The sequence below is a fragment of the Hemibagrus wyckioides genome, linkage group LG05, assembly GCF_019097595.1.
Source record: "Hemibagrus wyckioides isolate EC202008001 linkage group LG05, SWU_Hwy_1.0, whole genome shotgun sequence".
Classification (NCBI taxonomy): domain Eukaryota; kingdom Metazoa; phylum Chordata; class Actinopteri; order Siluriformes; family Bagridae; genus Hemibagrus; species Hemibagrus wyckioides.
In genome coordinates, this window is record NC_080714.1 from 10116235 (window position 1) to 10143601 (window position 27367).

Genomic DNA, 27367 nt, shown 5'->3' on the forward strand with positions numbered 1-27367 from the left:
CGGATGGACATCAAGGGGATAAAGGAGTAGTATGTAATTGAAACAATCAATCTTTGTATGTAGATATTTGTTTAGCCCCCCCTGCCAGTAGATGACTGACTTGTTTCAGCCACTACCTGCCACCAGTGTGTTTGCCCTCAGGTAAATGGTCAAACAATCTCTGGAAAAGCTGTATAAGTGGTCATAAGGGGCTGTGTGCTCTCCTCATTGATTCTAGTTGGCTGCCCATTCCATGGTTTACCTGGTCAACAGGCAGACAAACTGGGAAACCTTGGAGCTGTCTAGATGAGGATGCAAGTGTACTCAGTGGTTTTAACAGTAGCAAACAAGATAGAGACATAAGCCAAAAACTATGTCAGCAAACAGGCAGGGTGATGAGCAAACAACATGGACTGGTCTAGGCAGAATCACAAAATGAGAAAACCAAAACTAGATCACAACACCAGAGAGACAAACAGGATTCAAACAAAATGGTACAGAACACTGAGCATATACTTTGTGATGCATGTGTGTTTAGAGTGGTGTATCTTATGATACAGCGAGAGTGTCAAGGTGTGTGCAATCAGTAATCTGGTGAATGTGATTGTGAGAGAGTTACTGGTTATTGTAGTCTTCAGTGGCCACTTTGTAGACCGTGCTAGTGCCCTAGTGTAAATGTGTGTAATCTTATGTCCTATTTATCATATTTTCGCACTTTGTGCAGTGCATCTGGGATATGATTCAGACCCACCATGACCCAGATCAGGATAGAGAGGTAACTGAAGACTCATCATATATAGCAGTGTTATTATTGTGGTGATTGAATAACACGTTTCTCACTTTACACACAGAATTTAAATCATGTGCTAACAGGTTAAGTGGGTAGGCACGTGGGTAGAACTGAGCTGTTAGCTCTTTTTGCTAAGCTCTTTTGCTGCTAACTGACATTGTGTAGGTGGTGAACGATACAGTAGATGGCTTTTTGTACTTCAAAGCCTGGCATGCATTAATGACTCCAGGCTGGCAACACTACAGCAGGAACTGTGTTTTAGTGTTGTTAAAAATACGTTTTAGGGAATAGAGAGAGAACTTACAGAAGTTCATCATGTGTTTATTATTTGTGTTTGAATGGTTACTCTGTTTGTGTGTGTTTCCTGTTTCATAGCACTGGGTGGCAGCCCTGAGAACAATACTTCTTTTTTGTCTGTTTGTCTGTCTGTAGGTTAAAGAGAGGCTGCTCTCTCTCTCTCTCTCTCTCTCTCTCTCTCCCCCTCTCTCTCTCTCTCTCTCTCTTCTGTAAATTGCCCATGATCATGAGTCTCTTCCTGCATGGTTCAAGTTCCATTATTCTACCATGGCTGGATAAACTTTGGGACATTGAATAGCTGTCAGGATTGTTGCAGCATGGGGAAAGATAAGCAGAAAGAGGAGTGAAAGATAGGACAGGAAAAAACAGGTGAAAACAGGAGAGGAGAAGTGTGTAGAAGAATGAACAAAAGGAATGAGGAAAGACAAGGCTGGAAAAGATGACGATGATAGAAGAAAATGATTGAGCTGCACACACACACACAAACACACACACACACACATTTTAAATAGGTTAATTGCACCCTGAATCCCACATGCTGCTCCTTTCTGTCTGTCATTGATTGTTTCTCAGTCAAATAAATAAATTGAAGTGTAATTGCTCTGTTTATATGGAATGAGATACAAAAATATTGCTTCGCTTCCTGGCACATGGCTTACAAATCATCGACATCATTACTACAGGTTATCACAATTTAGATTTCTTTATTTCACTCTTTGTACAGTATTAAGTGAAGTGTATGTTTACTCTTAACTTCCTTCCTCTTCAAAGCCTTGTTGAAATGTTCAAAAGTGGGATGAAAGTTTATCAAAGTGGACTGTTACATTTTGTGTACAGAAGTGGGTAGTATAATGACACAGTGGGAAGCATGTGGGTTTCTTCTGGGTACTCTGGTTTCCTATCACTTCTTGAAAACACAACAGTAAATGTAGTGGCTACAGTAAACTGCTCCTAGGTGCGAATGAATGTATGACTGTGTGTGTGCATGGATTCACTGGACCACCTTGTCCATGGTATATTCCCACCTCCTGCCCAGTATTCCTGGGATTGACTCTGTATCTACCAGAGCCCTGAACAGGATAAAGTGGTTGCTGAAGATGAACGAATGAATCAGTCTCCATCCACCATTTTGTGATGATAAGTCTCATAAATAACAGACAATTATTAAATAAAAATTATATGTACTATAATATTTTATACTGCTAAACAATAACTATTTGTATATTGTGAATTCCTCTAATGATTTTCTCTAATGGTGAGATGAAATATGGATACACAGTCACACACTCATTGGTGCACACACACATTCACTCATAGTGGAAGTTTAAAGTCAGTGCTCATACAGGCATGTTTTTTTTGGGCGGTGGAATGAAACTAGAGAACCCACAGGAAACCCATAAACACAGATAGAGAGCATGTGCAACTCCATACAGATCACCGTGGCCATGACCATAAAAGACCCTAGAACTGGCTGGAGACTGTGATAAGTCTGTAACTTCCCATTAGGGAGTGTATAAATATTGATTTTTAGATGCATTAGGATATTATATCCCTCAAACGCTCTGCATAATTGAACTTTGCTGGAGTTTTCTAATATAAATGTGTCAATGAAGAAAATTTTTTTATTATTCCGGTATTTTTAACCTTATCATTATACACCGATCAGGCATAACATTATGACAGGTGAAGTGAATAACACTGATGATCTCCTCATCATGGCACCTGTTAGTGGGTGGGATATATGAGGCAGCAAGTGAACATTTTGTCCTCAAAGTTGATGTGTTAGAAGCAGGAAAAATGGGCAAGCGTAAGGATTTGAGCGAGTTTGACAAGGACCAAATTGTGATGGCTAGATGACGGGATCAGAGCATCTCCAAAACTGCAGCTCTTGTGAGATGTTCCCGGGCCGCAGTGGTCAGTATCTACCAGTATCTTGTTGCAATTGGGGCTGCGTAGCCGCAGACCAGTCAGGGTGCCCATCCTGACCCCTGTGCACTGCCGAAAGAACCAACAATGTGCACGTGAGCATCAGAACAAGGGGGACCAACACAATATTAGGCAGGTGGTCAAAATGTTATGCCTGAACAGTGTAGACTGCAACTACAGCACATTAAGCATGTTTCCCTAGATAAATAAACCAAAATCTTATGGAAGTCTAATGGCACATAATATAGTATTATCCATCTTTTCACTGCTGGAGAAATACAGCAGAAATGTTATTTATGTTGCTATCCGCAAATGCACTTCCATGATCCCATGTCTACGTTAATAACAAATAAACATTTAAATCATTTCCTTTCAAAACCAGTTAAATATTTAGAGCTTAATTTACAACTGAAAAAAAAAAAAAGTTCCACAAAAATGTGTTTTGCATAAATGTTCAATGACTGCACCAAGTATTGTGTTTTGAATAAACAGGTTTCTGTGTCAGTGATTTTTGTTGTAATGACACACTGCAGATGCGATGGGAATAGTGAATTTTTGTGCCACTCATAATGGAGACAAATTCATGTACGTCTGATGGGTTAATGGATGTGAAAGTGAGAAAAAACAGATGCATTAAAACCAACCAGTAGAAAATACACACATGGCTCAATTACTATAAGGTTTAGCAACCTGATAATTGGTGGAATGTATTTTATTTAATTTTACTTTTTTGCATACCAACATGTACATTACATCACATACACGTACATTATATAAATGTGGAAAGGTAATACCTTAGGAATTATGAATTAGCTAATGTGTTATAGAATTATTTCGGCTAATACCTCAAAATACATCCATGTATTAGCGGGGGAGAATTTCTAAAACTGTGTTGATTGATTTAATCATGCTTCTGCGTAGTTACATGCCAAAATAGACTCTAAGCAGCTTAGATTTTAATTACATACGGACTGTCAAAATAACCACAACAGTCCTGCACAGTCACATGATCATTATCTAAACAGAGACGAGTGCTTAGACACGGAATAGACGACAGCAGACAATGTTTTAAAATGGGTAAATGACCTTAAAATACATTAGTCAACAGAACTGAGTGATGAATCACTGTTGTTACAGATCGACAAAGATCAGTCAAGTGAAGAGACGACACTGAAGCTCAGGTTTAAATGCTGTGATGAGACAGAGACTGGAGGCTATGATGAATTAAAGAATTCATTTTCATAAGAATATTATAATTCTTTAAAAGGGGTGCTGGTGGCTCAGTGGTAGGTTTCTCACCTACCATGTGGACGGCCTGGGTTTGATTCACAGCCAGTGCCCACACCCCAGCCACTGTATGCAGTGCCCGTCCCAAGCCAGGTTAAAATGGGAGGGTTGCGTCAGGAAGGGCATCTGGCGTAGAACCTCTGCCAAATTGTTGTGTGGACCAGTGGGTCTGCTGTGGCAACCCCTCACACATGTCGGGAGCAGCTGAAAGATCAGCAACATTATAATTCTTTAAAAATGAATTTAAGATTAAGTTATAAATGTAAATGTATGTGGGATGAGTTTGACTACAGAATTTAAATTACTAGAATGGTACTTCTGGTTGATAAAAGACAAACCTACACTGATCTGACAACGTAAAAACCACCTGCCCTTTTGCCGCCAGAACAGCTCAGATCCATCAAGGCATGGGCTCCACAAGGTGCTGTGGCATCTGGCACCAAGACGTTAGCAGCAGATACTTTAATTCCTGAAACTTAGGGGCCTCCAGAAAACTCCATGGATCAGACTTGTTTATTTTTAAGGCGAAATATGTTTGCCATCACATTTTGGCCCTTGTCAAAGTTGCTTGCATCCTCAATTCAGTTCAAATCAATTCAATTCAATTCAGTTTTTTTGTATAGTGCTTTTAACAATGGACATTGTCTCAAAGCAGCTTTTCAGAACATAAGAAATATAGTACAAAAAGTTCAAGATTAATATCAGACAAAAAGTTCAAGATTGATAGTAGACTTATATTTAATATAATGTTTTTTTTGTCCCTAATCCTCACTCTTGCCCATTTTTCCTGGTTTCAACACATCAGCTTTGAGAACTGACTGTTCACCTGCTGCCTAATATATCCCACCCCTTGGCAAACGCTATTATACGAGATAATCAGTGTTATTCACATCACCTGTCAGTGTTGAGCTTGAGCTTGATTCAGGAAAATGTGAAGGGTTTTCACAGGCCATCACACACAGTTATTTTCACCATTTCTAATTCAGAGAGAGAAAGAAAGTGATATATATGCTGAGAGAGAGCTGAGAGAGGGGGATAGGCATTGTTGTTGGGTGTGTTGCTCCTGCAGCATGCTCTCATGTATATTTTGTAGATAAGCCTGGAGCAGCCTCACATCCCACACTTATGGTGTCACAGTGCACACGCTCCCTAGCTTCTGATTTTCTGTGTACTCTCTGTGAAATCTCTGGATGATGGATTTAAGCATTGGAAATACATCTTGTGTGCTCTGCTCTCATCATGCCATGGGCTGCATGTTTGGGGTGGATGTTTCATGACCACACAATAAGCAGAATAGCATGACAGGGTAATGAAAACAAATAATACTGGCAGCTCTTGATTTTTGGCTGCTTACAGGTGTGTGTGTGTGTATGTGTCTGTGTGTGTTTGTGCATGTTTAAGAGCACTTTACAAATGGAAACAGGTGGGTGCCTGACCATGTTCATTTGTGTAATTACCTACAAATTCTATTGGAATGATGCAGCTGTATTGGTAACATATTCAGATTTGCCCCCTTCAGTTTACAACATACACTATATGACTGAATGTGTGTTGACACCTGACTCCTGACCATTACACCCATGTTGAGCTTCCATAAACTATTGCCACAAGTTAAAAGCACACAACTACTTAGAATGTGTAGCATTAACACTTCCCTTCATTGGAACTAAGGGGCAGAACATGTTCCAGTGTCAGCATACAATCTCTCTAAAGTCCTTAGAAATGAATGGGCAGAAATTCCCACAGCCCCAAATCTAGTGGAAATCCTTCACAAAAGTCTGGCTTGTGTTATATCAACAAAGAAGGGGGCCAACATGTTCAACAAGTACATATGAGCCAAAACTAATGCAAATATTAAAGCTGGGAAAATTCTCTGTTTCCTGAGCTACACTAGAGTGGAATTTCAGTTCTGAGGTTTTTGACAATAAAATGTGGCATAAATGAACCAGACAATAAAAATACAATTTTGAAATGATAAGGATCCAAATAAACAAAGAGCATCTAAATATTTTGTATATACACTACTGTTCAAAAGTTGGAAACTTTTGGAATTTTTTTTGTTTTCTAAAGAGAAACCCATGTTTATCCATTTCAAAAATGTAAAATTAATCAGATGATTTTTTAGAAGCAAGGTCTACGTTGTCACACAGAGGCCCATTATCAGCAACCATCAGTCCTCTGTTTCTTTTGCAACAAAGCTGAAAACTATTGTACTGATTAAATGAGCAATAAAAATGGCCTTCTTTAGGATAGTTTAGTATCTGGAGCATCAGAAGTTGTGGGTGGCTCAAAATGGCCAGAAAGAAAGAACTTTCTTTTTTTCTTTTTATGGTAAGAACTTATCTTACCATGCTCTGAACTTCTCCCTTTATAGAACAGTGCAAACTGGTTCTAACCAGAACAGAAACAGGAGTGGGAGGCCCCAGAGCACAACTGGAAAATAAGGAAATTTCCAAGTGATCCCAAACTTTTGCACAGTAGTGTATATTAAGACTGATGATGCCAATGTTCAGTTACCAAATAATTTTTTGTGGAAAACTTTGTGACCTTTCCAGAACACTGTATCAAATGGTAAAGAGAAATCTAAAAAAACAAAAACAAAAACTCACACGTTCCTCCTCACTTCATTTTTCTGCTTTTGCTACTCTCTCTGCTCTTTCCTATTGTCCTTGGTTTAGCAAAAGTGTACTGAAGTCTGACTCTGTTGTTGTAATCATGGACAGCAAAACCTGTCTGTTCAATAATGCATCTCCAGCATTCTTACTTTATAGCCCTGAAGGCTACATTGATAAAAGAGCTGAGGGTGCAGCAGCCTGACGTAAGAATCATGTGAACCTCAAAATAGTTTCAGCTGGCAAGAGCACTTTATTCAGGCTCTGCTGGATTTCTTTTCCACTTCTCCTTTGCCCTTTTCCTGTGCTTGAATGGATGGAGAGTGCTGTCAAACTCTTTTACCACATTGGACAGATTGTCCCTTGTGGTTCTCCCTCCATTCCAGCAAACTTCACAGATGAACAATTAAAGATTACTTTTGTCCTGAGCAAGGTCGGCGCTGTCAAAATGTTTTTATGTCATTTAAGATTCATATTCTCAAGGCAATACTCAATAGATATGCTTGATGATAATAGGATTTACCTACTGCGAATTATATGTGGATGTGGGGAATGTGGTAGCTTAGTGGTTAAGGTGTTCCCAGGTCCACCAAGTCCACCACTGCTGGGCCCCTGAGTAAGGCCCTTAACCCTCACCTGCTCAGTTCTATAAAATGAAATAAAAATTGTCAGTCACTCTGGATAAGGGTGTCTGCCAAATGCCAGAAATGTGAATGTGAATATGATTACTATAAACCAAATATAAAACTGTTAAACCTATTTTTAGATGCTTTTAAAAAAAATATTAATTAATTACAAATTTCTTATTTATTTGGCAGATGACCAGATTTAATTAGAGTTCATTTCTAATTACTACTTACTATTATTATTAATAACGTTTTCTATAATCTTCTCATAGGATATGTTGGGTAAAGTTGACTAAACATATTTTCATATGGGAGGTCTGCAGTGCAGGCTTTGGAAAAAAACAAAAGTATGGTAAAGTCTTAGGCAGTAAATAGTTTATGACATGTAGCTGGACTAGAAATCTAATAAACGACTAAAAGGCTAATAAACAGACTTGTTTGAAAAGTGGAGGCTGTTTTGTAGCAATGGTGGAACAACAACTTAGTAATAATGGCCATAGTTTTGGAATGGGATGTTGAATTCCCAGGTGTCCATGTACTTTTGGTCATATAGCGTGTATTGGTTAATAATTTTTATTTACCGACCTGGTTTGTTTCATATTAGATTCTTACAAGTTCCTCCACTCATTGTTTTGAGACATAGTCCTGTTTACTTGTTTGCACAGAAAGAGCAAAGAGCATAAAACCAAATGCGTATAACAGAAAGAGTTTATTTGACTCATGTGGTCATCAAGAGCGAACGAGCATCTCTACTTACTGGACTTTATTCTATTTACTCTGTCCAGCTGAGCCCTGAATAGTATAATAAAATTCATAATAGACAGACTAATAGCAAGATAATTCATTTTTGCTTCTCTACCTTGTAAAGTGGATCTTCATTTCCGCTGTCTGTAAGAGGCTCGATTGTGTGTGTTGGCTTTGAGGTTGTCTTGTATTGTCCGCGCTACTGAGCATGAAAAACATTTCATAGAAAGAGGGAGACATACAATGTGTTGCGGAAACAGAGGGGGAAAGTAAACGGGAGAGTATAGACATAGCTGACCCATTTAGAAGATTGCAGCTTGTTCCCTCTCTCCGTTATTATCTTCTTCAGATGTTTGGCTTCTGGAACACAGAAACATAAAGAGATAGACGACTACATTAGGTCTAGTAAGTGGAAGGGAAGGAGGGTGTGTGTTTGTGTATATCGGTGTAAAAGACAGCTTCTGAACAGATCACAGATAAAGAGTCAGAGGTCATTATGTAATTACTGTATGCTATCACACAGGGTTAGTGAAGAAGGCAGGCTGTTAGACACCTCAGCCCCGTTTAGAGACAAGTGGGGATGATAAAGCATTGCCAAAGGGACCATTACTTTCTAATTTTGGTACAACGGTGAAAACCACAACCCACCATTATCAGACTACTAAATAATGTTAACTGGAGTCTAAAAATGGGTTCAGTAAATGGGTATAGGAAAGTAAATTAAAAAGTTGAAAAAAACAAAACAAAACAAAAACTATGAACAATAAATATATATGAAAATATAACGTGAATCCTACCATTACTGTAATTTATTTTAAAATACATTATTTCAAATCATTAACCTGATTTGCTCTCAATGCCATTCGGAATGGATCTGCTATATCTGAAGATGAAAATGAAGACACATTTTAGATACGAAATCAGTTGCATCCAGGATATTGCACTATTTTGTTTAAAATAATATTTTCGATTATTTTGCCCATCAATATTAAATATTTTAGAACAATTTTTATTTATACACAGATTGAGCTGATGTTTTATTTCAGGACTTTCAATCGTATGCTTTTAAGTAATCAACAATTTTAAGTAATTAAAATCATCTGAACGGATGTGCCTATGTTTTTTTTAAGAATTAATTTATGCTTTAAAGGATTATATAATGTGCAATTTTTATTTGTAGATTCATAAATCTACAATAAATGGGTCAGTGAATTATTATTATTATTATTATTAGTTTTACTTTAATGAATGATGGTAACATCATACTACAAATAATTTATACGCAGACCATTTTTGGTGTAACATCTTAGTTAAAAAGTAAGTCACTTATTATTTTAAAGCTTTATTGTTTGTTTGGTGTCTGTGGTTTCATTAAAGTAAAAAAAAAGAAAGAAAGTCATTTAGTTTGACCCATTATTCACCTTTCTTATGGATTAGTTCTATTTGTCACTATCTTGCTCTGGATCAGTGAGAAGACAATTTCTTTGTTAGAGTGACTGGAGTTACATGTCTCATGCCCTTAGAATCTTACCTCTTGTGAGAATAATAGAGTACAGTATATCTCACTGGACAATGAGAAGGAGTAAGTGAATGTGATTAAATCTATTACATTATACTGTGATCGATTTAATAGATACTGCTCTGTTTTATATTATCACTGAATAATTATAATTAAGCATGGCACAAAAGTCACAGATTTAATTCCACCGGGGCATTATAAGATTAGCTGAACCGCACCGAAAGCTTCTAAAACTGATTTTCTTTGACTTTGATTCCATTGAATTGCTCCATTGTGAGCATCTTGACTGTCCAGATTTCATTGCAGGCTTAGGTTGATGGTTCTGACTTTTGTTGCATCCTTAAGGCAGAACTCGGTTATTTCCAGATGAGGACAACTGATTTTGTTCCATCTCTCGAGGCTATTGATTGTGAATTTCATATTCTCAACCCGTAGCAGACACCTGCTATCTAGTATCATGTTTCTTGTATATTTGCCTCACTATTGCGCTTATGTTAGTCTACATCTATTTCTGTGTTTTTTCTTGTCTGTAGTTTCTGTGTAGTCAGTTCTGAATTTACTGTATACATACTGCCTACTGGTTAACTACTTACCTGCTTTGGACTGATGATCGAGTTGGTGACTTAGATTTGAAGCTGGAAAGCCAAATATCAAGGCAGAATTTCAGGCATTCAAGGTTGCCAGATCTTTCTTGGGTGTCTGTTTTTTGTTTTTTTTTAAACAGGCATCTTGCCTTTAAGCCCGTAACAGATTGGGGATTACTGAAAGTGACTGAATGAAAAAAAAAAAGATTAAGCATTTAGCATTTGCCATAATATGATTTTCATTTTAAAAATGAAAAAATAAAAAAAAGACTAATATGGTGATACATGATTGAGGTGAGGGTAAATATTGAAATAAACATATAATAAAGGACTATTTTTTGCCAGTATGTTGCTCCAAGAATAATCCTTGCTGCACGCATCATATTAAATTTCTTAGTTTAGTTTAACAACATGGCTTGCATCCTAATTAGTCAGCAGATTATAGAATAATGCTTAATCCAGCTCATGCTATTATTTTGCATTATGTTTTATTTTATGTGGCTTAGTGGTTAGCACCTTCGCCTCACACCTCCAGTGTCCTGGGTTCGAGTCCCGCTCACTGTGTGTGTGGAGTTTGCATGTTCTCCCCGTGCTTGGTGGGTTTCCTCCCACAGTCCAAAGACATGCTTCTAGGCTGATTGGAGGCTCTAAATTGCCTGTAGTGAATGAGTGTGTGTGCCCTGCGATGGGTTGGCACTCCATCCAGGGTGTATCCTGCCTTGATGGCACAGGCTCCCTGTGACCTGAGGATAGATCAGATAAGTGGTACAGACAATGAAATAAAAAAAAAGAAATTTTATTTTATATGAGGCATAGCCACCAGGTTCTACAAAAGAATTTGTAGCTTGACATCCAGACACTGAAAAACTAGAGCTATAAATAGTGATGCTTAATCAAGGTAATCAAACGGTGCTTGAGACATTGAACGTGATGGGGCTGATGGGTAAAGTATTTCAGTGTCCCTTTACTGCTACCGTGACACTGGTACTTAATGCTGCTTTATACCATGCAAGAAGAATTAGCTTAAGATCAAGGAGTTATAGCATGTGTCCTCACTAAAAGCATATATGGCATCTTGCATGTAGTTGTGTGATTTTCTTTGTATTGATTCTGATTTTAGCTTCTACTCTGTTTGCTAGTGCAAAACTCTGTTTGCTAGTGTTCTCTTCAGATCATCACAGTTGTTGTAAGTATTCTTTTTATACCTTACTGAATAAAATCATTTTTATTCAGTAAGTGTGTTTCACTGGTTCTTGTCTATGCCTCAGTGGGTCATCTATAAGCAGTGCCAGTGTGTCACCAGTACATTTTCAGCCACTGACCGGTGTGCAGCTCAGGCAGGGAGGACAAGCGTGAAATTAATTGTTCCACTTCATTTGCGCATGATGTTCTCTTTTTACAGTCATTTGTTGCTGTACATGTTGAAGCACAAGGAAAAAAGCCATCTTTTGCTTGTACTAATGTTCAATCACGATTTTGCCTTTCCTACAAATAGTACTTTTGATGGAATGCATCTGCCTTCCGTTTATGCTCAAGAAACATTATACACTCTTCATTATTCATATGAATTATTTATGACTTTTACAACATAACGACATATACTTCATATCTTGTTCGCACAACAACATCACAAAATTTCACAAAAGTGGAATTCAATTTTTGATAATGCTTTTAACATTAGATATTATAACTTTTACATTGCAACAAAAATCATTTTATGGATTTTGATGGAACAAGCCAGAAGTGATAGTGGCAAGGAAAAACTCCTTGAAACTACATGAGGATGAAACCTTGAGAGGAACCAGATTCAAATTTAAAAAAAAAGAAGTGAAATTATTCATTCAAGTTATTACTTTCCTACAACTGTATATTATAATGTCTGTTAGTAATACGCAGTTAGTAAGTAAATATGCTGAAGGATGTTACCAAGGATGTTTCGCATGAGCAGATCATCAGAAGAAATTCTTCTGGGTATATCTAGAGTGTCTGTTAAAGCTGTATCTAGAGTGTCTTGGGCATAAACTGTATCTGGGAAGATTATAGCATTACATAGCAGGAGAATGCGAGTCACACGATGCAAGAGCAGGGTTTATTGAACAAAGCAGGAAAAAAACAATTGGGCAAAAAGAAAATCAAAGGTGAGGGGCTAGACTTTCATCAAAACTGAATATGGAGTAGAATTATGATTCCCTTTAGCCCTTAAACATCATCTGATCACAACACTCACCAAGTCATATGGCTGCTTGTACCTGAATCACGTTGTAGTATAATAAGATACACTAGTATCCAAATCCTGTTTTGTGTAGCACCCTTTGTCTCGCTTTTGTCATTGTTGTTGTGAGTACCCTCTAGTCTATGTATGTTTACACCTAAAGATCACAGTTCTTTTAGGTTTCTAAGATTGATGTTGTTTGTGGTTTGTTTGCCAGTGTTATTAATAAAGTATCTGCACTTGCATCACCTTGCCTGATGGCCGCTCCGCCTTCTTGCCTTCTGAAGGGCATCGTCTTCCCTGACTTTTGGATGTCATCTGGCTCTGCCTTGGGTTTTGCTCCACCTACTGGTTAGGATTTCCTCTTGACCACATCTAACACTTGGGGAGCTGAGTGAGTGGGCTGGTTCTGTCAGTGTAGCACAGAACTGCAATTCCTATCAGCCCTTGCACATCACCTGACCCCAACACTTGGATCACGTTGTAGTATAATGTGCACAAATCTTGTGTTTTATCCTTTGTCTAGCATGTGTAATTTTTGTTTTGAGCACCATAGTCTATGGAGGTTGTTGTTGAAAGAGCATAGTTCATTTAGGTTTCTAAGATTGTTGTTCATGGTTTGATTGCCAGTATTACTACTGCCACCAATTCCTGACATGATGTTGGATTCAATCGAACAAAAGGGTGGAAAAGGCCCTTAATAAATATTTTGATTATTATTCTGAAAGCAAAACATTTTTTACAATATTTGCATTAGTTATGTTCCAAAGGCAGTTATTACAATCAATAAATAAGTAGTTGTCTTTGCTGCATCACTATAAATAATACAAACCAGACATTTTACTGATTTTATCTCTGTGTTCCCTAGATTTGCAGACAACCTGTCATTGCCCCCACATGGTGTAATAGTGTGACTTATATTCATCACAACAGAGGTTTTAGGCCCAAACCTTTGTTTTGTTTTTAGTAGTTTTTACTCATCTGTATTCAGGACAGGAATTGTTTAAAAGTATCTTTGTCCAAGCAAAACCACAAAAACGGTACGAAAATGATCACGGGTATCTCTAGTTAGTTATGTAAACCATGGAGAAAAGAGCACCATGGTGAAAAACTCATTTATTTTCAGTAACTACTGGATTCTGGTCATAGCTGCAGTAATGAAAATGAATATAAACAAGATATAAGGATTCACATGGACTGACATTGAGGGAAATTACTGCACTTATCTATAATAAGTGCAGTAGAGTATTGTCAATAATCTCCATTTACACTGTGTTTTGTAGGAGCTTTGGATTCAGGAGAAATGTGTCTCAAGTGTGTATCATATTCTCTTGTTTCAGCATTAGAGTGTAATAATCCAATAAAGCGAAATTAAATTGCAACCATGTTATTAAATAAGAAATTATAGACCACAAAGGAACAACCTGTTCCATGATGTCTATCGAGCAGCTGTGATATCTATCTATCTATCTATCTATCTATCTATCTATCTATCTATCTATCTATCTATCTATCTATCTATCTATCTATCTGTCTGTCTGTCTGTCTGTCTGTCTGTCTGTCTGTCTGTCTATCTATCTATCTATCTATCTATCTGCTTGTTTGTGTGTGTGTGTGTGTGTGTGTGTGGCAGCTGTTCAGAGATCAGGCTTAGGGAGCCAGACTGGCAATGGCGCGTTAAATGAACTGAAAGTTGTGGCATTAAGGCTGTGTCTCATTGGGATAAAGATTCCCTCATTCATTAATCATTGTACAACCCATGTGTTTGTGAATGCATTCATACAGTCCCTTGTGAAAGTATTGGAATGGCATGGCTAATTCTTTTGATTTTGCTATTCACAAGACATTTGGTTTCTGAGATAAAAAATATTGGAACATATGACTGACAGTGTAGATGTAGCTGTTGTTAAAAGGAATAAACCAACATGAAGACCAGCGAGCTGTCTGTGGGAGAAAAGCAAGTAATTTAGAAGCTGACAAAAGAGGGAAAATCGTTCAGAAAAAAAAAAAAAACACCGGTGTACTAACAACCAGATATCGAACAGGTCAACCAATGAAATCAACAGCATTTAATGACAAACATTGTGAGAGCAGCAAAGGAAAACAAAACACTTGTCATTGACATCATCAACAACCTCCAGGGGTGAAGGAATCACAATCCACCATTTAAGAAGACTTTAAAGGCAAAAAGTCTAGAATCCAAACCACAAGATTCGAACCACTCATCAGCAGTAAGATTTGGAAAGCCAGATTTGAGTTCACAAAGAAATACAGAGGTGAGCCACACAAGTCCAGGAACCAAGATTAAACAAAGTGATGGAAGAAAGAAGGGTCATGAAACATGGCTTGGGCTTTCATGTCTGTCCTGATGATGTAACTTCTGATTGTAGCAGCAAATTGAAGTCAGAAGTCTACAGAAACATTCTGTCTGCTAATTTACAGAGCAATGCATCCAATCTAATTGAGAGGAACTTCATCATGCAGCAAGACAATGATCCAAAACACACTGCCAGCTCAACAAAGGACTTCATTAGGGGAAAAAAGTAGAAGGATTTAGACTGGCCAATTCAATCACCACACAAACCAACTGAGCATTTATTTTACCCTTGGAACACAGGACTGAAGAGAAAAAGTAGAAGCCTGGAAAAGCATCACAAAAGAAAGACAGTTTTCACAAGGAATATCCAACCAAATATTAAGTGTTATTTACTTTAATTTATCTTAAGGCTATCAGTTCCAACACATTTGCTTATAATCTTAAACCTAAATATCTTCAGCATATAGCAAAAATAAACAAATTGACCCTGCTGTCCCAGTATTTTTTTGGAGGGGATTGTATATCTACTGTAGCTCTTTGTGGAACTACAAGGACCAAATTAACCAGTCATCATATATATATATATATATATATATATATATATATATATTTTTTTTTTTTTACAACTGTCATTAATATTGGTAAACATATTAATATCGTAAATATATAGTGAGGACTAGGTGATTTTGAGGACACTCAATCATTCGAGTTGAGGGGTTGGGCTTGGCCCATTATTTCCAGTGAAAGGAACTCTTAATGCTTCAGCATACCAAGACATTTTGGATAATTTCAAGCTTCCAACTTTGTGGGAACAGTTTGGGGATGACCCCTTCCTGTTCCAGCATGACTGCACACCAGTACACAAAGCAAGCTCCATAAAGACATGGATGAGCGAGTTTGGTGTGGAGGAACTTGACTGACCTGCACACTTAGTCCTGACCTCAACCTGATAGAACACCTTTGGGATGAATTAGAGCAGAGACTGCAAGCCAGACCAAAACTGGGATGTCTGCCTTTACATGCACATGAATCTAATATGGAGTTGGCCCGCCCTTTGCAGCTATAGCTTCCACCAGGTTTAGGAGTGTGTTTATGGGAATTTTCGACCATTCCTCTAGAAGTGCATTTGTGAGGCCAGGCACTGATGTTGGATGAGAAGGCCTGGCTCACAGTCTCCACTCTAATTCATCCCAAAGATGTTCTAGGGTGTTCAAAGGCATTAGGGTCAGGACTCTGTGAAGTTCCTCCACACCAAACTCACTCATCCATGTCTTTATGGACCTTGCTTTGTGCACTGGTGTACAGTCATGTTGGAACAGGAAGGGGTCATCGCCAAACTGTTCCCACAAAGTTGGAAGCATGAAATTGTCCAAAATGTCTTGGTATGCTGAAGCATTAAGCGTTCCTTTCACCAGAACTACCTGAATTCAATGGTTTGAAGTGGTGTCCCAAAACTTTTGGCAATATAGTGTATAACATTTACAAAGCAAAAATGAACATATCACAAAATAATGGTGTGGGGGACCATATATATTTGTCACATGTAGATTTTGTATTTTACTTTTTCTAAAACCAACCCTTTCCCCCAACCTAGTTTCTCATATGGCTTTAGAAGCATGTCCTAACTGGACAGAGAAGATTAGCCCCTAAGCCCCAAGTCTCATGACGCATGAATGGAGCACCAGTATATTGAGGAAGTTTCAGGAGTCTGTACTGTATGACTTCACTTAAACACATGCTCACACACACACACACACACACAGACGTGGACCCTCATTCTCCTTTGAGCCTGTGTTTGGGCCAAAGGCTGCATCTGACCCTGCGTTGGTGGATTTGCAAGGCTTTGGGGATGATATGGAGGTTAAGAGGAATCTCAAACACAGGGAAATGGAAAAGGATTTGGTTCTGGCTTCAGATTAGAGCTCTTCATAAAACCTTCTTTCATCCCTGTTTTTTCTCATTTTCCTTTCATATCTTCCTCCCTCCCTCTCTCTCTTTCTCTCTCACTCTCCTTCTCTCTTCATGCAACATTTGGTGACAAGCCAAGATCAAAGTACCTGTCTTTTACATGCTCTGTTCAAGTGCTTTTACTGCAGTGTTCTCATTCGAGTAGCGTTTTAATTAAGAAGTTAATTGTTCCCCAGATATAGCGATGTTCAAGACTGGGTCGAGTGTCTTTGTTCATGTGTCATCGCTTTTTATCGACTTTCTACCTTAGAGTGTATCCAAAGAGACTTCTGAGCTCTTTTGCACCCCATTAAATTTAATGCAGGGTGTATGTGCACACTGTGAAAACTTGGTGTTAGGAAACAATGACTGCTGCTCCCCGGAGCTGTGTTGAGCTTCTGTTGTTCATCTAGTCTTAGTCCTCATTTCAATTATCTCCAGTCTTCGCTATGGTCTTAAGGTTATTTTGCACTAAAAGCATGCAATCTCTCCTCAGTCTCTAATTGGCTACACAGACTTCCATTAATCACCCCGACTGGCTAAGGGGCATTGGCTGTGTTTCTGATTCACTGCTCATTCATCAGTATGTCACCAAGATTGGACACAGAGGTTGTCAAGAGTAACAGTTTTTTTCTTTCTTCTGTCCAAACTTTTGAGCAGTTCAGAAATGGCAGGGTGGAAAGCAAGATTAGAGCGAGGTAAAAAAAATAAAAAATAAAAAGATTGTTAAGAAGAAAGAGGAAAGGAGAGTGAAGAGTATTGAGTCAAACGTTAAGAGGGTCACTCTCCCTTTCATTTATTTTACTTCCCTTTTTCATTGTCTATTGCAGTGATAGATGTTGTTTTCTAAGAAGCGAATGCAAATGTTCCATATCAGCACCTCTGTTCTTTGTTCTGAGTCTTCACATAGACTACCTGTCTTCCTTTTCTTCATTCTCTCATTTTATCTCTCTCTCACACTCTTTGCTCTCCCTACTTTCTTGTCTGGAAACTCAAATTGGTAACCTACACACATACACACACACACACACGCACACACACACACACACACACACACAAGCAGGCACACACAGTCACACAAGCAGGCATACACACACACACACATGCACAATTTGGGATAATTGCTTAGTGTGTGCGTGTGAGTGTGTGTGTGGGTGTTGAGGATGACAGGCAGGGAGTTGCAGTGTTGCACAGACTGAGCTAATCATCTCCTTTCAAAAAGAAACAGAGGCAATACATATCCAGAAGAAACAATAGGAATCCTCCTTTTTCTCATTCTGGAACAAAGGCTTAGTGATGAGTTTGTTGAATTGTCAGTTTGTTGAACACACATTGCATATTGAACTTGATAAATTGTCAACTGCTATCGCTGTAATTTCATAGTTTATTTTCCCTTAATAGTGACATTTGTAGAAGTCAGGAGCTTGGGATTAGGCACATTTAAGAAAACATTTGGTTCTCTATCATAGTAAATGTGTTGTGCCATTAAAAGTAATCCCAAAATGCTACCTTTTACGCAATAAATAATGGCTAACTCTTTACTCTTACTACTACTACTACATCTACTACTACATCTACTACTACTACTAATAATAATAATGCCATACTGTACCAATTTAATTAATTTCAAATTTTAATTGCATTTTCTTTCTAATGCGTTTTAACAATGGACATTGCCCTAAAGCAACTTTACAGAAATATACAAATTCATAATAAAAATGATAATGTTTCAAATTTAAATTTATATTTATAAATGAGGAAGATATGAGGAAGAATCCTTAAAAGGAAGCAGACTCAAAAAGGGCAGTGGACACATTTGAACATGTACAAATACATATATATTTATTTCAATCTAAAGTAATTATTATTTACTTACATATGTTTTAAATACAGATAGGAAGTGCACAATTCTTCTTGTGCACTGGGTAAGAAAAAAGACACGAGCCAGATATAAAGCTCACAGTACAAACAAACACCATGCTCATTATCATGACTATGTGGCACTGTTCCTTTACAGCATCCTTAGTAACTGCCTGGTTAGGGTCGCAGTGCTTTAAATTAAGCTACTAGCTTGTTTTTTATTTTTATTTTTTGGAAATAGACCCAACTAAATTTATTAGAAAGTGATACCCGCCGAGTTTCAGCCACATACTTTCTGGCAAACTTTTTGTGTTCCTTTTTGAATAAACACATTCTCTATTCAATCTGAATAATGAATTCATATTCACTTACATTTTTAGCCTGTTAGTTCCTAGACCTTTTCCTCCCTCCTTGTCCACTTGTTGGATCACATCTTGCTTTTTGTTTCTGTACTTTACTGTATGTTTTATAAATTACACAAAGCACTGAGTAATGGTCAGATAAAAAATATCAACTGTTTTCATCATTGGAAATTAACTATGTCAATTTGATGGATTGTCTGTCCTTTTCTGTACCTCTTTCAGAAATACAAAGAGTTTGAGCGTTCAGTACGGGTCGAAGAAATCGATGGCCTCAAACTTGTGAAGCAACTGGCAGAAAACATGGAGGAGATGTTTCATAAAAAAGCAGATGCTATGAAGGTGGGTGTGTTGTGCATGCATGCATATTAATCAGTATATTTTGATGTGTGTTTGGCATGTATAAAAGATTAGTGTTAATCTTGGGCACTTCTAGAGTTTTGCAGAAGCTCTTTAAAACTTCTAGGGTAAAGTTCTTTTTGCAAAAACAGCACCAAATCATTCAATACTGGTGACTTCAAGTAATATTCATTCATTTAAATCCACATTTTCTTGAGTTACCTACCTAGCACTTTAAATGAACAAATCAAACAGCTTTCACGGATATGAACTAAATCACACCATTTGTGGCAATTAGAAGAGCTAAGCACTTAACACTTAACAAGCTAAAAACGGGATTCAACAAAATACTCATTAACACAGCCATAATCATCACCCTGATCGTTCCCTCTCCTCAGTCCTCAGCTACGAAGTCATATTATTAATTGTGGTCTGACTGTGAGTAGAGGTTTCCACAGAGAAAAGTGACGGGAGGAGGGGCACATTATTGGGGCAGGGTGTCACTTCAGCTGGGATACAATCAGCCTTCATGTTTTAAATAATTCCAGTGATGGAAACGATAACGTTCAATGAATAGTAAGGCCAATTTTCACACCTATCTACTGTAAGTTTTCTCAATTGACAAGGATTGAACATTTGAACAAAATTTTACTGAGGCTCATGCTCTAGTAAAAATGGTCTAGTGATGCCGCTGCTTTCGAAGGTTGACATATTATTATCCTACAAACCTCCAGATGCTTCAGAATGTATGGCCTAAGACTATAGCACATAGTGTATTATAAAAAAAATGCCTTAGTAATTGCTTAGTAAAAGACTCATCACTTTACTATGTATTTTGGGTTAAGGACCTACTTGAACTGTGAGTAACATGAAAAACAGCACTATGGAGGAGTCGATTATGTGTATTATTCACTATATAGGATATAGTGCTTATACTTGTTTATATGGTACTATTCTTTATTGTTAAAGGTTCTTCTACTCACTCATGAGAAGTTTCTGGTACCTGTCATTGGGAAGTGTGATGATGATGTTACACAAACGATAACGATACCCTCAAAGTAATTAATGTAGCGTCTTGAAATATATTGATCAAAAATGAACGATGGCTGCAGTAGTTTTGTGTTCTTCAGCATGATATGTATCATGGCAATCAGTATAATTTATTTGCAGTTTAAAATATTTAACTGGTTTAGATAAGACAATAAATCTGATGCCATATTAGGCTGCAATGAAACTCATCGGTGGATCGCTACATCATTAGGAGTAACATTTATAAATAAACCAGAAAAGAAATGAGAGCATAATTCATCTTCAAATAATAATCTAATTAATTAATATATGTAATGATGTTGGACACAGTGGCACAGCAGGGAGCGTCACTGCCTCATACTCCACAGTTCAGGTTTTGTATCTGTGTTTATTTTGTGCAGTTTCACATGTCTTCCAGCTGTTAACATTTTGAAATATTAATTTTAATTTGTAATATTTATTGCTTAAGTATATAATATTTATTGGTGCATACTAATATAATTCTAAATGATTGGATAGGAAACACAATTTGCAAAGGTGATGAACGAAAAAAAAAAAAAAAAGAAACCTCTAACAATATTTTACAAAAAATGGATTCAAGACATATGATTAATTTGACCGGTATTAACAGTGTGCTCATAAAGTGTATCTAAACATATGTGTTACAGAGTGTTTTAAACTCAGATTGTCTGAAGGGCAGGTAGTAGGAAATGACTGATGGTTTCTGAATTCGTTACAAACGAATCGTAGTTGGTTAAATAATTTCTAAGAAAATATTCTTGTTATAAGCTTAGCATTCAAAGTTTGTCAAGTTTCCAAATGATTCCATCAGACAGTCCAGTGATTAGATATTAAAGTGATTTTAGTGTGAATTTTAAACACAAATACATTCACAAATAGACTTTAGTAACAAAAAAATCCTTATAAAATAATTTTAAGTACATAGAAATGGACAGGACTGTCTTTAATAAAAAGCCCTTAATCAAAAACGAGTTCTTAGCACTTCTCATTGAGTGCAAGTCCTCGCCTCTCTGTGTCACGGTGTGTAAGGACAGCGTTTGATATTACTCTATGTTTAATTCATGAGATGTGTGTAAGTGCTTAAATGGCCTCAGGTAATGTAACCCACCAGTTGTTAAATACTCCTGGTAGAATAATCTGTTTCTTTTCCTCACTCTCTCTCTCTCTCTCTCTCTCTCTCTCTCTCTCTCTGTGTGTGTGTGGTGTGGTGTGTGTGTGTGTGTGTACATGAACAGACGGACAGTATGAGAGAATGCTGTATGTTATAATTAAGGTACATTAAAATGTGTAGGTGTTTGATGTATTGTGGCAGTGTGTAGTTAGGTGGGTTGTGTGCATATTAATAAATCCTGTTAAGTGTGTGTGTGTGTGTGTGTTTGTGTGTGTGTGTGTGTGCTATTGGGAAATCAACAGGGTTTAAGTTTCCAATAAGCACACTTGCTTAATATTATTTTAATTAAAGAACAACACTTAATTTAATACTTTTGCGTTTTTTAAAGTCTACTCACACTTTTAATTTGCTTGTAGTTGCTTGTAGTCATGTTATGGAGCAAGTTGCCCCTAGAGACTGCTTCAGAAAATGCTAAATCGATGTCTTACTGCCCTGCAACTACCTGTTTGAATTGTTGCTATAGAAACAATGATGCATTCGAACAAACAGATTCATTTATACCTGCCATTTGCAGACAACACTACTGTCAGAGAGGATGATATTTGAAAATAAAATATCTTCTGGCCAATTAGAATTGAGAATTCTACAGAATTGTGAAATAACCAGAGAATTGTACCACAGCACTGTCGAATTCTCATATCTGATTGATCAGAAGGGTTTTTGGATTTTTTGAATAGCTGCACGGCTCAAGCAGTAGTTCTGGCTGTAAAATGAAGCAACTCTACACACAGAGACTTGTATGGCAGATCCTTCAAATAAACTAAGATAGATTTTAAAAAACCGTATTGTTGTTTAACAGAGAATTAGATACAGTGAAAGAGTCATGGCTGTGAGTGCTTTGTAACAGTCACGATTCAAGACAGAAGTGTTTCCAGTTTCTCATTAAAATGACATGCTGTGACAAGTGTGGTGAGTCAGTTATAAATAACCTAAATGTTTGTTATTATTGGTAAATTGCTGTAGTATACAAATAACACACTCCAGACCAGGTAATTATGCAAAAAAAAAAAAAAAATCTCCCCCTCGTGCCAGAGCTCAATTTCACTTCTGCTTCTGTTTACTTTGTAGCCATGAGCTTTTGTTTGTTTTGTCCTGTCTTCGCCCCATCTTGTTAATTGCGAAGTTTATGCTCTGTTTTGTTAAAATTGTGATGTTGCAAAGCCTTCTATTCCTTGCAACCTAGCCTTGTATTATTTAACTGTTTCTTTGCCTCGCCCTTGCAGCCCTGCTTTGTCACGCTCGACCGTAGCTTGTTTGACCTGCCTTTTGTCTAGGTTTTTATCTTTGTTTTGGATTAATAAAGAGAAGTTGTCCTGCACTTGCGCTCTTGTAGCCCTGACTCTCTTTTCTTCTAACAGTAATCCACACTGAATATCACACATCATGCTTATATTACTTTATATATAAAAGCATGATCTGTCGTGTGTTACTACCAGTGGTGTAAAGTAACGAAGTAAAATTACTTTGTTACAGTACTTAAGTATTTTTGTACTTTACTTGAGTTTTTATATTTCTGTCATCTTTTACTTTTGCTTTTTTTTAAACAAATTCTATACTTTTACTCCAATACATTTTCTGTTCGTCATTTTCGTTACTTACTGTACTACAAAAAAACCTGCGTCCAAATTTGCGGTAAAGGAAGTTTGTGGTTAGTGATGACTTTTGGCTATGTCCCTATGTAGCTGGGTATTTTTAAAAACAGAGATTTTTTAAGTGCTGTCAGGAGCATGCCTAGCCAATCGGAAGCCTAGACAAAGAGTTTTCTATATAGCAGCAGTGAGCTTCGTGTTACATTCCGGCCCCTCTGTTCATGAACGTAATGTGTGAGTAACTGTGCGTATATGTGCACGCATGTAGAAAGCCCAGTAAGAAACGTTAACACAGTCAGTAGTTCACGTAAGTCTGCTATTGCACAAAATATCTTCATAAACAAAGCTGATGTCAAATCAAGGAGACCGGCACACAGACAATGACGTCAATTCATCAAAATCTCTGTTTCCCCCTGTCCACACAACACCACTGAAAACAGTTTTGGAAAATCTTTACTTTGGAAGGAGTTTTCTAAAAGCACCATTTTCAATGACCTCAAACTGCGTTTGAATGTGGACTAAAGGTCAAAACGCAGAGAAAAATCTCCCTTTTTAAAAATACCCGTGTACGTGTGGACATGGCCTTAGTTACAAGTGCACATGTATGGAAACACTGATACTGTACACTTCATTACAATACAGTTCACTAAGTTCTAAAGGCCTCTTCTTTCTTTCATGCAAGTCTTATTTTTTGATGGTGCACTTATTGAGAAGTTTAAGAAAGAAAGCACTACAGAATAAAATTCATAATTCTCCAAATTATTACAGTCTTGCTTTTTTATTTTAAATTTACTTCTACTTTTACTTTCCATACTTGAATACATTCATGAAAATACTACTTTTGATACTTAAGTACAGTTTATTTCAGACACTTTAAGACTTTTACTCAAGTAGAATTATAATGGCTGACTTTAACTTTTACTTGAGTCATTTTCTAACAAAATACCTGCACTTTTACTCAAGTGTGGCTTTTGGGTACTTTATACAACACTGGTTATTACTTACGCAATGCACTAACAACTTGTAGGCTTCTGCTTTAACACTGATGCTTTAGTTCATAAGTAAATAATACTTGAATTCAATACTACTTAATAGCTTGTTTAATGTTCTAAAGATAATTAATTATACATTATGTATTACAACATATTCATTTACATTACTGCAAACAAGCAACATGAACAAACATTCAGAACAATTTTCTGTCAGTCACACCTGGATGGATCAGCATGCTGGAATATTCATTCACTCGCTCACATCTTCCTTCCTTACGCCTAGCTTTCATACTTTACTCATTTACATATTTCTTTATGTAGCCAACATTAAGATAGAAATGATTAACACCTTACTAAAAGGAACACTTGACACTACTTTCAGTTTTTAGATTAGTCCGATCATGTATTGCTAACAATTACTAGCAATTATGCTTACATCATTGCTGTGTTTAAAGTGCCTGAGTGAGAACAGAATTCTTATTGTGTAATGAATCATTACTATCTAATCAGCTTTACTGACAACAAATAAGCTGACTCATTGTATTTAATATGCTTAATATTGAGGGAAAAATGAATCATGCAGTAGTAATATGCCAGCATTGCCTAATAAGTGAATAACCAGTTATTTGTTCGTTCATTCATTCATTTCCCCTGCACTATTACTGATGATAGTTTCTATGATTGAGAAGGTCAATCAGGCTTCTTTATCCCTGGCTACAGATTTCTGCCCCTCCTGGGCAATCCCCAGACCTTCTTCATCCAACTGTAAGATATAATCCCTTTAATATTAGCAGTTTAGACTTGGAGATGCTGATTCATATTCTAGCCACTACTCACTTGAGAAACATTCAAGTGCATGTCAGTGGTCGATTTTTAGATAAGCCATAAGAACAACATCATTTACACATTACCTTTAGACCTCTATACTTTGCTGCACCCTGATAATGTCAGTTATATGACCGAATAGTTTGGAGTGGAAGAACTCAAGCTGCCAACACAGAGCCCTGACCTCAAACCCTACTGAACACCTTCGGGATGAATTGGAGCGCAGAATGCAACCCAGGCTTTTTTTGCCCTGACATCAGTGCCTCAACTCACTAATGTTCTTTTGGCTGAATGTGTAAATCCCCACTGCCACACTCCACACTCTAAAATCTAGTGCAAAACCTTCTCAGGAGAATGAAGGTTACTCTAACAGCAAGCAGGGATTAAATTAAATTAAGCACAGATGGGTGTGATGGTCAGGTGTCCACAAAAGTTTTAGCACATGGGGAAAGTGATAAAAGGAGTTGACCAGAAATATAGTTACACAGATTTAAAAAGGAATTACATTAATGATTAAAACTTTAATCATCGCCAAATTGCTGTGAAAAAATGAAGACAGGCATGTCCAAAGTTTAGCCCTAGGACCAAATGCCTTTTTTATTAGCATGTTTGATAGGGATCCCACCGACCATGTTCCAGTTTTTTCCTTTCACCAGCTAGTGCCAGAAAAATGAACTAACACATTTATGTAAAATTCAAGAGTCTGTTTTTCACTGACTACACCTGCAAGTTCATTAATATGTAAAATGAACTTTAGTCATGGCTACCGACAAAAAGTGCAACGTTAACAAGGGGAAAAGAGCTGGAAACTACTAAGCATGCTAAACATTGTGTGCACTTTTGAAATTGAGTGCTGGATTCAGAGCTAAGCATATCAGAAGAACAGTTCGAATATATGATTATGTTAGTTTGTCTAATTATTTCTACACCATTCACCTGATTTGGGTGTACAAAGCTTTATATGCACATAGGTAGATAGTGAGAGGGGGGTGTCTAAGCTGGCTTCCTTTTGAAAAAGGTTTGGACACCCTTGCTTTAGGATGTGCTGTTATGGTGAAATAATCAGCTTAATTGAGGTAACAGTACCTCACACCTCACAGCACCCTGTCACTGATTATTTATTCTTTATATATATATAAAGTTCCTGACATGATAACCTTGTACTGTTTCAAGACACAAATGGACAGTGGATTAATGGACATCCAAGCAAGCACACACACACACACACACACAAACAAAACAAAACAAGACAATACCGCATCCGAAGTGCATTTGGGCCTGTGGTCAGGAGTGTTTTTGCTTTAGATGGCTAGGATTAGCCTGAGGCTGATGAAATCTACATTACAGATAAAAAAGGAGATAAAAAAAGAGAACTGTCTATTGTACTACAAAACCTACTGCTTGACAGAGAGGTTTTAAGGTTTGCAATTATTAGCACATGATTTGTGCTGAAGACATGATGCCTTTGTGAGAGATAGGAGGTTAAGAGAGAGCTCTAAGTTGAGTGTTTATTGATTATTGCTGTTTGAGAGCGTGGTTTTGTGTCACTAAGAAGAGAGTCATTGTTCATACACACTTGTATAGACACACACACACACACACACAGAGTACATCACCATCATGCTATGTGTCTCCAATCAGCAGGTGCTAGCAACCGATAAAGCACAGTGATCAGTGTAGAAAACTGGAGATAACTACACAGCTAGATGGATGAGCAATCTGCTTGACTGAGTGTGTGGAACTGTGTATAGGTTTGTGTGTATACACAGGGATGTCAGAAAAATGGTGAAAAACTGTGAAAGCTAAGTGACACTTTGCATAGCTAGGAGTTATAGTTTGCAGTTTGCAGTAATTAATGCAGTTAGCACAACAGCACTCTATGTCAGCTAAACTTAGCTAGAGCGACTTATACTGAAGTGCTTTGTAGTCTCCTGCAAAAACATATCCTTATGCTAGTAAAAACAGGCCAGGGTTTACATTGCCAAAAAACATCTTAGCAAGTGATTATAACCTATTATAAGATCACAGTAAATCTTGTATAAGGTTTTTGTACTCGTTTGAAGATGTTTACTCAGAGAAAATTGGTCATTTTAAGCATTTATTTCCAGAAAGAAAGAAGCAAAGCTTTTTATTTTGCAATGATTCTTTTTTTTTGTCTGAATGATAATTTTCTGAATCAGATCGTTTTCTGAATGGACGCTGAAGCGTCTGCTCAAGCTTTCTCACTCAGCCGTAACTCAACGCTGCTTTGGGAGCAATTTCATCAGATAGTTTAAAAAAAGAAAAGCAAATCAAAAAAGTTATTGCTTGCCAGCAAAGAAAGAATATATATATATATATAT

The 27367-nt window shown here is 37.2% G+C and overlaps 1 protein-coding gene across 7 annotated transcripts in view; it reads left to right on the forward strand.

Annotated features, from left to right (window-relative positions):
* The window catches only part of cacna2d3a (calcium channel, voltage-dependent, alpha 2/delta subunit 3a), a 199344-nt gene that overhangs the window by 17531 nt on the left and 154446 nt on the right, over positions 1-27367 (forward strand). For all 7 annotated transcript variants that reach the window (XM_058390454.1, XM_058390456.1, XM_058390455.1 and 4 more), the window contains exon 3: positions 19285-19401. In XM_058390454.1, the coding sequence (XP_058246437.1) occupies positions 19285-19401 (117 nt within the window). The remainder of the gene's footprint in view (positions 1-19284; positions 19402-27367) is intronic.